General features: G+C 57.2%; 3 protein-coding genes across 3 annotated transcripts; all 3 read left to right on the top strand.

The window, feature by feature from the left end:
* Positions 1-8: 8 nt before the first annotated feature.
* Positions 9-2,506, top strand: MAZ (MYC associated zinc finger protein; the record flags this gene model as incomplete). Its single annotated transcript, XM_007950227.2, has 4 exons — positions 9-619; positions 1,029-1,092; positions 1,372-1,543; positions 2,304-2,506. Coding segments are annotated over 4 exons (1,050 nt in total), but the record flags the coding sequence as incomplete, so codon positions are not given.
* Positions 2,507-5,879: 3,373 nt separating this feature from the next.
* On the top strand, positions 5,880-7,489 carry PRRT2 (proline rich transmembrane protein 2). The gene is given in 4 exon segments (XM_007950226.2): positions 5,880-6,785; positions 7,172-7,322; positions 7,325-7,371; positions 7,373-7,489. Coding segments are annotated over 4 exon segments (1,221 nt in total).
* Positions 7,490-9,371: 1,882 nt separating this feature from the next.
* PAGR1 (PAXIP1 associated glutamate rich protein 1) lies at positions 9,372-13,924 on the top strand. The gene is made up of 3 exons (XM_007950223.2): positions 9,372-9,853; positions 10,051-10,133; positions 13,725-13,924. The coding sequence occupies exons 1-3, from the start codon at positions 9,372-9,374 to the stop codon at positions 13,922-13,924; spliced, it is 765 nt and encodes a 254-aa protein (XP_007948414.1).
* Positions 13,925-14,151: the final 227 nt, after the last annotated feature.

Raw genomic sequence — 14,151 nt, 5'->3', positions numbered from 1 at the left:
CGGCGCCTGCTGCCGAGGCCGCGCCCCCCGCCTCTGCCACCGCCGCCGCCGCCGCGGCCACCGCTGTCGTAGCCCCGACCTCGACGGTCGCCGTGGCCCCCGTCGTGTCTGCCCTGGAGAAGAAGACAAAGAGCAAGGGGCCCTATATCTGCGCCCTGTGCGCCAAGGAGTTCAAGAACGGCTACAATCTCCGGAGGCACGAGGCCATCCACACGGGAGCCAAGGCCGGCCGGGTCCCCGCGGGCGCTATGAAGATGCCCACCATGGTGCCCCTGAGCCTCCTGAGCGTGCCCCAGCTGAGCGGAGCCGGCGGGGGAGGGGGCGAGGCGGGCGCCGGCGGAGGAGCGGCCACGGTGGCCGCAGGCGGCGTGGTGACCACCACCGCCTCGGGAAAGCGCATCCGGAAGAACCACGCCTGCGAGATGTGTGGCAAGGCCTTCCGCGACGTCTACCACCTGAACCGACACAAGCTGTCGCACTCGGACGAGAAGCCCTACCAGTGCCCGGTGTGCCAGCAGCGCTTCAAGCGCAAGGACCGCATGAGCTACCACGTGCGCTCACATGACGGCGCTGTGCACAAGCCCTACAACTGCTCCCACTGTGGCAAGAGCTTCTCCCGGTGTGCACGGGGCTGCAGCCGCCCACTAGGCCGGGAGGGAGGGACGGGCATCGGAGGTGGCCTGGCCTTGGCTGGTAGGGAGGGAGGAGACTCTCCTGAGGATGGGGACCAGGAGCCACTCCCAGGGAGGAGGGAGGAAGGCCTCCCCTGGTTACCAGGGAGCAGGGGGTGGTACTTAGCAAAGGAGGTGGGTCTTTGGGTTGAAGGAAGACTTCCAGTGGGAGGAGGAGGAGGAGGAGGAAGCCCGCTCAAGAGGAGGGGTTTACTGTTGAACTAGGACTCCCAAAGCTCTGGGCTTCTGCAGAAAACGCAGGGACCTTTGGAAGAGACTGATGTACTGAGTTGGAAGGTCTGGGGCACTGGCTTACCCCATGGCCCCAGCCCTAACCCCAACCCCGCATATCCCCAGGCCGGATCACCTCAACAGTCACGTCAGACAAGTGCACTCGACAGAACGGCCATTCAAATGTGAGGTAGGAAGCCCACCTCCTGCTGTCCTGGTTCTCATAATTTTGATCCTCATTGTAGTTGTCTGAGTTCAGCCTCTCAGACCCCCTTTTTCTCTCTCTTCTTTTTGCCTTTTCACTCCATTTTCTCATCCCTTTTTCAAGGCCTCTTCATCTCACTTCCATTTCCTACAGATCAAAGATCCCCAAGGCTCTGATTCCTTTAACCTCTTGCCCCCTTTTCCCCCCTCCCCCAAGCTTTAACTCTCCTGTGACATCCCCCCCACACCCCTCCCCCCTCCCCAGAAATGTGAGGCAGCTTTTGCTACGAAGGATCGACTCCGGGCACACACAGTACGACACGAGGAGAAGGTGCCATGTCATGTGTGTGGCAAGATGCTGAGCTCGGCTTATATTTCGGACCACATGAAGGTGCACAGCCAGGGCCCTCACCATGTCTGTGAGCTCTGCAACAAAGGTGCGTGTGAGGGGTGCCAGGAGGGCCAGGGACAAAGGGTGGGACAGAGCAGCGGCTTTCCACAGATGGGGGTCAGGGTGCTGTGGCCAAGAGCTCATGGCATCAGCTAGAGCCCTTTAGGAAACAAACAAAGCAGCATCGCGCTGAACGAGCATCATACAGTTCTGGGAGGAGATGGTCTACCAGAAAGATTCCGTCTCCTGGGGTGGAGGTGGGCTGGGATGGGAGTGGGACACAGCTGCTCTGGGAGGAAGTGGGGAAGAGAGCCATTTTCCCAGGGGTTGAAAGACAAGATTTCAACAGCACAGCCACAGGGTCTTGTCTCCAGCCTCTGGGACAAATGAAGTGCGTCGGCGGGGGTTTAACTCTGCCCCGGTAGCAGAGTAAAGGTGCTTTTAAACAGACTTACCTGTTCACTGAATAACTGGGCCAAGAATATGCGGGACACTGGAGGGAGGGGACACAGCCGTCTTTGCTGAGGGTCAGCCCCTCAAGTGGCTAGGTATCAGAGTCCTGTCACACCAGGAGAGCTCTCAGCCACAGAGGATGGGGTCTGTGGGTACTGAGGCTGAGAAGCCAGAACCAGGACCCAAGCTCAGGGAGGGGTCGTGCCCCATTAGCCCCAGCAGAACAGTTGGCCCCAGGCTACCAAGTATGTGGTGGGAGGAGAACAGGGCCATGTGAGGAGGGTGTCCCCAGCCTAGGAGAACAGCCCCGTCTCTGGGGTCTCCGCCTGGCTGACCCCGATCCCCCCCCCTAGGCTTCACCACAGCAGCATACCTGCGCATCCACGCGGTGAAGGACCATGGGCTCCAGGCCCCGCGGGCTGACCGCATCCTGTGCAAGCTGTGCAGCGTGCACTGCAAGACCCCTGCCCAGCTGGCCGGCCACATGCAGACCCACCTGGGGGGGAACGCCCCCCCTGTCCCGGGAGACGCCCCCCAGCCACAGCCCGCCTGCTGAGGGGGACCCCTGCACCCACCAGGCAAGGCGTGGGACGTGGCGGGATGGGGTGTGTGGGACCAGGGGGCTCAGAGGGCCCGGTAGGGGACTGCAGGGAGGACAGGGATGCCCATCCAGCACCCAGCTTAGGGATCCTTCTGGGACAGGGAAGACCTCCAGAGAACTGCTCTGTCTGGGTGAGGATGCAAGCCGCAGCCTCTGGGGACGGAACAGGAAGTGAGCAACGGCTGTGTCCCGGGGGAGGGAGGCTGGGAAGGTGTCTAGGGCAGACAGCAAGGCCCTTGCTGGTGAGGATTACACTGACAGCCTGGTGCTTCTCACGGCAGGTACTGGTGAGGTTTGTCCCATGGCGGCGGCGGCGGCAGCAGCAGCGGCGGCGGCGGCAGCGGTGGCGGCCCCTCCTACAGCTGTGGGCTCCCTCTCAGGGGCTGAGGGGGTGCCTGTGAGCTCTCAGCCACTTCCCTCCCAGCCCTGGTGAGCCCCACGTTGGTGGGGGAGCAGGGAGAGTGGAGGGAAGTCCCTTGGTACCCTCTCCTCTTCCCACCAACTCCTCGCTACTTCCCCCACCAACCAAGGAACCTCCAAAAGGAGAGGAGGAAGAAGACATGTTTTCTTAGGAAAATTCACTAGGTTTTAACGATTTGTTTCTCCTGTTCCTCTCTTTTCCCTATCAGACCTGACCCCACACACACTTGCCCCCTCCTCGGTTGTGTTGAAGTCCCCTGGACAGTGGGCAGGGGTGGCAGAGGACAGGAGTGGCCACTGCCCTCACCCCCTCTCCTCTCTGTAAACCCCTGCCCTCCCAGGGATTTGAGAGCCTTGTCCCTCCAGGGTCCTTCTTACTCTCTTTCCAGTACCTCCCACCCCACTGTCTGCTGCCCCTCCCTGGGGAGTTGGTGCTTTTTTTTTTTTTTTTTTCCCAGGGGGAGGGAGGAGGGAATCAAAGATTCTGCCCCAGATGGAACAAGACAATATTTGAGAAGGGGCAGAAACAGGGAAGGCAGAGGTTGTACCTTCATAAGGTGGAGTTGTTTGGGGTCAGGCCCAGAACATCACCCCTACTTGAGAATCTATCAGGGAAACAAATAAGTTTAGGGGAGCAAAGGAAGGAGCCACTAGGGTCAGAGGCTAAGAATCAGATGGAATCTTAAGGGGGCCAGGGGCCAGTGGGGGTCCAGGGGCTAGAGGTGCTTCCTGGGAGTGGGGGAGTACAGCTGCAGTGGCACCCCTTCCCTCTTCCACCCCAGCTCCAGCCCTGGCCTTTTGTTTTTTCATCCCTCCTCCCCACTTCTGAAGCTGTGGCCCTGGCCAAGTCATCGTGTCCCTGTGTCCCCTGCATGTGCCCCACCCTCTTTCCTCCTCCCTTTGCGCGGACCCCATTACAATAAATTTTAAATAAAAACTGGTCTCTGGCTCTCCGTTGAATGAATTGCTCTCCCCAAGCCCCCTTGTCTTCACCCCAAGGGGTTTCTTCTGGGGCTGAGCTAAGTTCCAGCCTGGCTCTGGGCCCTGGCTCCACCCTCCGCGGAGAAGGCACCAGTGCCTGCAGCCTGAGAGTCTGGGTGGGGCTCAGGCTTCAGTGGCTAGTGGAGAGCAAGTTCCAGGACTCCCGGATCTCCAGAGAATACCCAATCTGGACAGGCCCAGAATAGCCACTGGAGGTTTGAGGAGGCCCTGGCTAGAAACCCAAACAGCTGCTGGGTGAAAATGCTGCTCTTCTCCCACACTCCGTGCCTGCTGCTCGGCCCCCAACCAGGCCCTGGGCCAAATAACTGCACACACTTAAGACTCAAAGGTGATGGTGGATGCTGGAGCTGCAGAAAGGTGGGGGAAGTCAGCCCTCCAATGGGGAGCAGTGAAATTGAAAATTAAAAACACCTTGCCCCACTCCTCATTCTTGGTGTGGTCTAACTGTCTGTTTACCTTCCATTTACCGGGCTCTTCTGCCAGTAACTCTGGCCTGCAGGTCTGGGCTGCCCTGCAGTCAGCCCTGCTTCTAGGAATCTTCCCAGACCTTGCCCCTTACAGACTTGAGCTTTTTAGTGCCTACTGCTGCTGCTGCTTCTTGATGGAAGGACTTACTGTTCTGCAGCCTCCCTTGAAACCCCACCCTGCTGCTCTGCAGCCTCCCCAAGTTTTGCCCCATCTCCATTTCCCTCTTTCTGCTCATAGGGGTGCCTCCACCGGGGCCTGCTTGCCTCACTGGTTCCGTCTCCCGGCAGAGCCCTCTCGGTCTTCCCCCAGGCCCCCTGTCTCTGCCAGGACCCTTGGTGACCGTTAGCGGGAGGGGCTGGGGGCTTGGGAAAGGGGCGTCCCCGGAGGCGCGCGTGGGAAGGGGCAAGGAGGGGGCACGACTAGTCCCCCGGCCGGTTGCCCTGGTAACGCGGGGCCAGGCACGCGTGGCTCCCCAGGGCCGTCAGGGAGGGGCGGGGGCGGTGCGAGGCGGCGGAGCGCAGGGGAGGGGACCGGAGAGGAGGGGACGAGCAGACGGGAGGGGAGAGGAGGAAAGACCCGCCGCCTCCCTCCCTCCCTCGCTCGCTGACTCGCTCCCTCCCGGGCTGCGGCTGCTGCAACAGCGGCGGCGGCGGGAGTAGCCCGGAGGCCGGCGTCGAGGTGAGACGGGGACTGACTGAGGCTGCGGGTAAGAGTGGACGGACAGACCGCGGACATCGGGCGGGCTGCACCGGAATGCGGATGCCTGGCGGGCGGGCTGCTGGTGCTGGGCGCGCTGCGCCCAGCGGGGCAGAGGTCCCGGCCCCCCGGGAGCGAGGGAATCCCTGGAAGGACTGGGAAGGGGCTTGGAGGACATGCCTCGGGTCCCCAGGGAGGGGCGGAGGTGTCTGCGCTTCCAACACGCAGCAAGAAAACCGCACCGCCTGGGCGCCCAGAGAGGAGGGGATCATGCGGAGGGAGTGGATGGACTATGAGCGTTGTCGGTTCTCGACTCAGTCAGCCTGTCGGAGTTTCCCGGTGTCTGCATAGCTCGTTGATTTGGGGATGCTGAGGTATCCACCGGGATCTGAGTCTGGATCTTGCTCGGGAGAACCCAGGAAGGGACTGTGAGGAGAGTCCTGTCCACAAAAGGGTTAATCCTCCCAGGGCTCTCCCAGCAGAATAGACTGAGGGGAGCGTCTCCCTCCCAGGGATATCCTACTGGAAAGCAAAGGAAACCATAACTTTTCTTCTTCTCCCCAGAGACAGCCTAAGGCTGCCCGAGACAGGAGCATGGCCATCTCGGGCTGGCTGGCAGTACTGAGACCTGGCCATCTCTTACCTCCTCACACCAAGCCTGTCTCCTCTTCTTGCAGGATTCGTTGCTGGCTCTATTTCTCCACACTCCCTACAGGGGCCCTCTCCCCTCTCCCATTTCAAGATGGCAGCCAGCAGCTCTGAGGGCTCTGAGATGAAGGGGGTCGCGGAGGGTCTGCAGACCCAGGGAGAAGGGCCTGGCCATCCAGAAGCTGGAACTGGCCCTCCTCAGGTCCCACCTGAGGCCCCAGATGAGCCAGAGGCCAAGCAGCCAGACCCAGACACCAGTGGGGCCCCTGTAGACTCAGGGCCCAAGGCTGGGCTGGCTCCAGAAACCACAGAGACCCCAGCCGGAGCCCCAGAAACAGCTCAGGCCACAGACCTCAGCTCAGGCCCGGGAGGGAAATCAAAGGCCAGCTCCAGCCCCGAAGAAGCATGCCAAGAACCAGCATCCAAATCAGAGGAGAGCAAAGAGGCCACCGCAGGCCAGGGGTCCGCAGAGCCGGAGCCTGTAGCCCCACCTAAGGCAGCCCCAGAGCCTGCTCCCCAACAGGACCCCCAATCAGACCCTCAGCCAGACTCCCAGCCAGGTCCCCAGCCCACTCCCAAGCCAGCTCTCCAGCCAGAGCCCCTCACCCAGGAGGACCCCAGCCCCGAGGCCCAGACGGAGCTTATAGAAGAAAAACAGGAGAACGGAGCTGTGGTCCCCCTTCAGGCTGGTGATGGGGAAGAGAGCCCGGCCCCCCAGCCTCACTCACCCCCCTCAGCCAAAACCCCCCCAGCCAATGGGGCTCCCCCCCGCGTGCTGCAGCAGCTGGTTGAGGAGGACCGACTGGGCAAGGCTCACAGTGGGCACCCCGGATCTCCCCGAGGTAGCCTGAGCCGCCACCCTAGCTCCCAGCTGGCGGGGCCTGGGGTGGAGGAGGGTGAAGGCGCCCAGAAACCTCGGGACTACATCATCCTCGCCATCCTGTCCTGCTTCTGCCCCATGTGGCCCGTCAACATCGTAGCCTTCGCTTATGCCGTCATGGTGAGCCCTTCGGGACCCTTGCCCAGGCCTGCTATGGCTCCCAGCTTCCTGCCAGCGCTGGCCCCAGGAGTGGTCTGTCTTCCCTCCCCTCTCTGCATGTACCCCACTGCCCCAATTACCAGGCCTCTGCTTGCCTCTCTCAGGACCTCACCCTCTGAGCCACCTCTGCCCTATACCCCGTGTCAGTTGGGAGGGACGTCAAGGCATAAGTTTTCCACACCCTTGCTGACCTGTGCCCTCCTCCCCCTGCCTCTCCAATCCTCCTTCCTCCCTTACCACTGTCCACGGGGCTGGCCTACCTCCACTGGATGACACTGTCACCTGATCTCTGCCTGGCGGGCTTCTCCTGACCTGGGCCACGGTCCCCACCCTCACACTAACCCCAGTCCCGGAACAGCCTGCAGCAGGGGGACGTGGATGGGGCTCAGCGTTTGGGCCGCGTAGCCAAGCTCTTAAGCATCGTGGCGCTGGTGGGGGGGGTCCTCATCATCATCGCCTCCTGCGTCATCAACTTAGGCGGTGAGTGGGGGTCTGGGACATGCTGGGAGGAATGGAAGGGATGGTGAGGGAAGCTTTACTAACCCCTGGCCCCTGCTCTCTCCTGTCTGTCTTCCCTACTTCTCCTTTGTCTTTCCTTGTCTCTACCCACCCCTCCCACCGTCTCTGTTTGTCCCTCCCTCTCCTCTCCCACAGTGTATAAGTGAGGGGCTCTGCCCCACATTCCAAGACTTTTCTTCCTGTTGGGAGCTGCCTTGGGCCCATCCCTCTCCTGGGGGGAGCCCAATCGATGGCCCTGGCCCCCACCCATAGGGACCAAGGGAGCCTGAGCGACCTTGTTTACAACTCCTTTCCTGCTCCTGCATCCTGCCAGGCTCCACTGCCAACCGTAGGCCTCCCTTCTCCCTGCACTGTTTCCAGTCTCCCTGCACTTCTGCCTGCAACCCTTCCAGCCCCTTGGTGTCCTTATCCCTGCATTTCTGAAACCTCCCTGCACTTCTGTCAACCTCCCTGAACATCTCCCAAACTCTCTGCACTCTCTCAGCCTCCTTGCATCTCTCCCAGCCTCCCTGCACCTCAACCGTACCCCTGCCCACCACCCTCCCAACTCAACTTTCGGTGTCTTGGCACTGTCCCCATTCCTTTCTGCCTTCTCTCCTTTACCATAGTTCCTTCCCTCTCCACATCCCCACCTCCTTCCTCTTCCTGCCTCCTCATCTACCTTCAGCATCTTCCCTTCCACCTTCTTGCCACTGTTTATTCTGCAAAAACTCCAGCACTTAGATCAGGCTGGGGGAGGGGGAGAGAGGTTCTCTGGACAGGTGCTCCCTAGCCCTACCCGGGACTACGACTGTTCTCTGCTGAGACCACCTGGGCCCAGACACCCCCCAGGGCGCCTTGCTGGTTGCAGAGTTGCTGGCCAGGCTGCTCCATGGGGGCATGTACAAGGTGGCGAGTACGCCTGCCTGCCTAACTAGCCGGGGAGGAGAAGGGAGGGCGCGGCAGTTGACTCTTCCCTGGTCATTCTGGTTGACCCGCCCCACCTGGGCTTTTTAATTCCAGACTATGTGTCTCTTCCTAAAGGCATCAGGGCTCAGGTCATTCACGCCTTTGTAAGGAAAGAATCCAAAAAATAGGACCAAAGCTCCCAGCCGCAAGGAGCGAGCGAAGGAAGGGGAGCTCTATAATTTATGTTATAAGAGAATAAGGGAGGTTTGCTGCACGCGACCGCCCGCAGAGAAGGCGGGGACCGAGCTACGACTTGGTTTGCAGTTGGCGGGTTTTTTGTTTTTTTAAAAAAAGTGTGTGTAGGGGGAAAACTAGAATTCCTAGAACATATATATCGAACTGATTCCCCCTTTTTGTATGCTGGATGCTGCATGGGTCTGAAACACCAATAAACAGAGACTGCATGACACTCGCCTCAAGCCTCAGTTGGTCCTTGGGTCCGTTCGCTACCCGAGCAGCGCTACTGCCTCTCTGCCGGCAGAGCCCGCTGTGTGGTTTGCGCACGCGTCGTCCCGGCGGCCATCTTTACTGTGGGCGGAAGCCTTTTATATCCGAGCGCCTGTATATTGCGCATGTGCAGACCTTCCCTTACTATCCTCTTCCAAGTAGCTTTGAGTAAAGCGGAGCCTGCCGCACCACCTCTGTGCGCCTGCGTACTGTAGCCCTTCGTAGCCTGGGAGGCGGGTGTTAATTCCAGGTGCTTACGGCGGCTGAAGTGGCGAGTCCCCAAACTGCGAGGTCTGAGGAGAGGGCGCCTGGTCCAGGTGTGGCGAGGGGCGGTGTGAAGGCGAGCAGAGTGGACCTACCCCTCTCTTTGGCCTCTTCCGCTCGAAAAATGGTTGCTGCTGATCCCCGGGAATAGCGGATCCGTTGGGCGGGGTCCTTGGGAGGGGGCTGGGCGCCCCCTCCTGAGGACCGGCAGTCTGACAGCAGAGACCTCTGTGGAAGGCCTGATTGGAGACGTCCTCTCTACTCTTGGGGGATCCTATCCCTTTGTGTGTGTGTGTGTGTGTGTGTGTTGGGGGGGGGGTCCCCGGTTTAGCGTCTCCTGTCTTTGCGAGGCCCTTTCCTTAGTGGCCTATGTCCCTTACTCGGGGTCATGGAGACCCTGCTGCCACCATGACGGCGCCTCTGTCTGAAGAAGGGGAAGTGACCTCCGGCCTCCAGGCTCTGGCCGTGGAGGACACTGGAGGTCCCCCTGCTTCGATCAGTAAGGCCGAGGAAGACAGGGAAGGAGACCGGGAGGGGGCCAAGCGAGAGGGGCCCGGGACCCAGGAGGCGCAGGAAGAAGCCCCCAGCGCTGTGGGGGAAGAGCCTGCGGAGGGCGACTCTGAGGACTGGTGCGTGGCCTGCAGCGATGAGGAAGTGGAGCTGCCCGCGGACGGGCAGTCCTGGATGCCCCCGCCCTCGGAGATCCAACGGCTCTATGAGCTTCTGGCTGCCCACGGCACCCTGGAGCTTCAGGCAGAAATCCTGCCCCGCCGGCCGCCCACACCTGAGGCCCAGAGTGAAGAGGAGAGATCCGATGAGGAGCCGGAGGCCAAAGAGGAGGAAGAGGAAAAGTGAGGGCGGGCCCTTACACCTTGTCCCTGGGGCTACTCTTTGGATGCCAGGGGGAAATAGGGGAGGATAAAAAGTGGGGCCCAGGAGCATGGAAAGTGGAGGAAGGGAAGAGAGCAGGCAGGCTGCGGAGAAGAACGTGTGTGGGTATTTGGGGGGACCACACTCTCACCCTTCATTCACTGTCTACCTGTCTCAGACCACACATGCCAACGGAGTTTGACTTTGATGATGAGCCAATGACACCAAAGGATTCCCTGATTGACCGGAGACGCACTCCAGGTACAGACAAGAGAAGAAAGGTGGGGGGAGGTGAAGGGGCTCTGCTCCCAATTACCCAAACAGTGGCACCCTGAAAGAGACCTTGGATCGATGCCTTGGTTGTCAGATGACTTCTAGCAACAGGAGAGAACATTTGTCCAGTGGCGCCATCCTTCTGCTTTAGATTGATACCTTGATGTCTTTCTTTGGAGAACATCTCACATAATCACATCATGCTTCCCATTCCTTTTATCTCCATAGTCTCACAAGTCCATGTTTTCCTGGTCACGCGTCACTGGGATGTGATCCACATCCCACTGCTACTGTGTACATCTCCTAAGCTGACCCAGTTCCGCACCCCACTTGCTGCCTTGAATTGACCATCATCTCAAACTCCCTCATCTCTTCATCCTCTCTGAACATTGACCTTCTTACCCAAACTTAAACTGACTGTTCCCCTGAAACTGAATGGAATCACTGCCTCCTTTCATCTCTCTCAAGTAGAAACTAACTCTTCTCTCACAACCCACCCATCTCAGGGCCTAGAAGTAGAAGTGGTGCTGTCATTGTTCCTCAAAGCATTTTTCCTCTTTCAAAACTCTCAACTCTTTTTGAATTTTGTGTAACATAGTGTCATTCCTACCTCTCCGTCTAGCTGTCATCTCACCAACCCTCCAGCCTTGCCCTTTTCAGCTTCTGCTCTTCCTTTTCCTCTCCTGTGCTGACATCATTACCCTGATAATGCAGGATGCACGTGGGTGAACCCACTAATCAGTTTCCAATTTTTTTTTTTTGCCCCCTTCCATCCTTAGCCACTGCCTCCTATGCAGAGCACAGTTCTCCTCTGACACATGTGAGGCCACTATGACAGCAGCTAGTTTGGTACTATGGTCAGGCTCTCAATCTGCTCGTCACCTAAGATTGTACTACCTCCGAAATCCTGATTTCAGGTGGTCCCATTACAGGCCACCCCATGGTATCCTTGTAGCTTGTGCTGTAGGCTTGTATTTATGTTTGTTTTCCACATATGCTGGCCAGTTGACCCGCATCACCCATCCCATCCCTGCCTTACACACCTTGGAATCCAAGGTCTGTCTTCATCATCATTCCCTTATAACCATTCTTATCTCCCTTGCCTTTCTCTCCTTTTGCTATTTATTTATTTATTCTTAAAATTTTTATTGTGATGTGGGTGAAAGTTCACAGAGCAAATTCATTTTCCAGACAGCAGTTCGTACACATTTTATTTCATGACATTGACTGCAATTCCCCACAGTGTAACAGCTCTCTTCCTACTTCCTCCCTGTAGTTACCTCTTCCTTGTGTCCTTCTTTCCTATGCATTCCTGCTGTACCCACTCCAAAGCTATCCCCCTGTGCAAACACTCCCCTTCTGTTCTCCCACAATGATCGCTCTAAGGAGTGTATCTACCAGATGTAAATGTTTATACCATATGCCTGTCTGTTGTTTGGCTAGAAGCCATGGGAGTGAGTTCAGTTCCAGATGTGAAGGATAACTAGAGGCCATAGCCTCAGGGGTCTCAGCAGGCTCTATCAGACCAGTAAACTTGGTCTTTTTTTTTTTTTTTTATGATTTTGAACATTGTTCTCCCATTCTTTCCAGGATCTCCTGTATCCTTTGCAGTTTCTTTAATAAGCCTGCAGCCCTGCTTAAATCTAGCTCTCTGCTAGTCCCCACCTGCATCTGAGCAGCCCAGTGCTGCTGGAGAAAAACAAAAGTGTGCTAACTGATCTTATTTTGGAATGCTGACTGCAGACTGACAGAGAACCCCACTATGTATTCTGACAGAGAACTTTGATATCTTCACTGCATTCTGCTACCAGATCTTCCAGCCATCTTATTATACCTGCCATATCCATCTACTTGCCCTGTTGTATGGATGAAGGACCCTGCCCCAAGTGGAGGCCTACCCCTCAACCTGAGTTCTGCATCTATCCTTTTCCTCCTACATCAGTGGTCTATTTCATTCTCTTGGATTGTTCACAGTTTTATAAGAACATGCTCCAACTCCCCTTCACAGTCAAATTCCTCGAGTTGTTCATAGTTACTGTTCTGCTCTTCTTTAAGATGTACACCAGACAGCAGACTGGCTTTGGATCCCATTCCATTAGAACTGGTCATTGCAGGGACACCAGTAACCCACACATTTGCCAAACCCAGTGGTTTTTTCCTTCTGCCCTCGTTGTACTCAGTCTGTCGTATCACTCAGCATTCTTGAAATACTGTTTTTGTCCTTTTGGCTTCCAGGCCATCGTTCTGGTTCTCTGCTTCCTTGCTGACTGCTACGTGTCTTCTGGGGCATCATTCTGGTTCTCTCTTTCTGCACTGACTGCTACATCTCAGTCACCTTCGCTGTTTTCTCTTTCTCTGCTTCACTTCTGGACCTGGTCACCGGCAGGATTCCTAGCTCTCTCACTTCCTAGCTGTGGGACCTTAGACAAGTTACTTTAAAAGTCTCAGAAAAGTGCCTGGCATATAAGTGCTAGGAGTATGTACTGAATAAACCCTCCAGAAAAGTTTTTTCTTTATAAGATGGCTGTCCCAGGGCTGAGTCTTATCTGTATTCTATTCCAGGCCATCTCATCCAGGCCTATGGTTTCAGACATTTAAATCTCCAGCCATCACCTCTCCCTTGAACTGCAGATTCCTGAACAATCTGGTACCTCAAAACCTCCCCCAGAATTTCTCCCAGAGTCAATATCCACCTCAAACCAAAACCAAATTCACTGCTACCAAGTCGATTCCAACTCATAGCGACCCCTATAGGGTTTCTAAGGCTGTAAATTTTTATAGAGGCAGACTATCTCATCTTTCTCCTGTGGAGCAACTGGTGGGTTCAAACCACAGACATTTTGGGTAGCAGCCAAATGCCTTAACCATTGCACCACCAGAGCTCCTTAATGTCCACCTAATTCAAGCCAAAATTCTTGGGCCATTCGTGATTCTTCTCTTCTTGTTATCCCAACATTCAAGCATGCAGCAAGGAAGTGCTATTAATTCTGCCCCACAGCATTTCCAAGTCCATCCACTTCTCTCCACCTTCCCTACCCCACCAAGCCATCCAAGCCACCATCATCTCTTTGCAGGTTGGTGGCATAGCTCCCACCTGGTCTCCCTGCCTCTTGTCTCAGCAGCCAGAATGATATGTTAAAAAGATAAACCATGTCACTTCTCTGCTTCACACCCTCTAAAGCCTTCCATTCCGCTAAGAGGAAGAAATGCAAACTCCTTACCAGGGTCCTGCATCATCTCCTGGGCCTCTCTCCCACCTCTCCCCCTGCTCTCTGCACTCCTCTGCTCCTGCCTTGGGCCCTTAGCACATGCTCTTCCCTCTGCAGGGATGCTCTTCCCTGATCTGCTCATTACTGGTGCTGGTCATAATGCAAGTGCACCGGTGTCACCCGGAAGGGACACCCCTGAGGCCTTCACTGCCCACCCCGTCTGAGGCCAACTCCAGACCCCAGACCTCAGTGACAGAGACAGGGAAATCTGTATTTAACAAGCTGCTGAAATGGTCAGTAAGATCCAAGCAGGTCTGGTGCACGCTGCCCTAGTCCCTTCCACGTGTCTCACCTGCTGCCCCTTCTCCAGGAAGCTCAGCCAGGAGCCAGAAACGCGAGGCCCGCCTGGACAAGGTCCTCTCAGACATGAAGCGGCACAAGAAGCTGGAGGAGCAGATCCTTCGCACCGGCAGGGACCTCTTCAGCCTGGACTCGGAGGACCCCAGCCCCTCCAGCCCCCCACTCCGATCCTCAGGGAGCAGTCTCTTCCCTCGGCAGCGGAAATACTGATGGCGCCTGCTCCTGCCTCCAGGGGCAGAGTGCGCACCTGCCGGGCTGGGCCCTCCTTCCCCAGCCCCAGACAGCAGGGAACTTGGGCAGAGGAGAGAAATACTGAGCTCTGGACACAGAACCTGGTAGGAAAGAAGGCGTGTGTGTGTGTGTTTACGTTTTCTGTTGGGCATCTATTTGGAGATCTGCGCTGGATTTTCTCAGTCCAAAATAAAATATGCAACATT

Source organism: Orycteropus afer, unplaced genomic scaffold (assembly GCF_000298275.1).
Source record: "Orycteropus afer afer isolate SDZICR_OR568_19922 unplaced genomic scaffold, OryAfe1.0 scaffold00266, whole genome shotgun sequence".
In the NCBI taxonomy this organism is placed as follows: Eukaryota; Metazoa; Chordata; class Mammalia; order Tubulidentata; family Orycteropodidae; genus Orycteropus; species Orycteropus afer.
The sequence above is the reverse complement of the archived record's forward strand: the minus strand, read 5'-3'. Positions and strand labels throughout refer to the sequence as shown.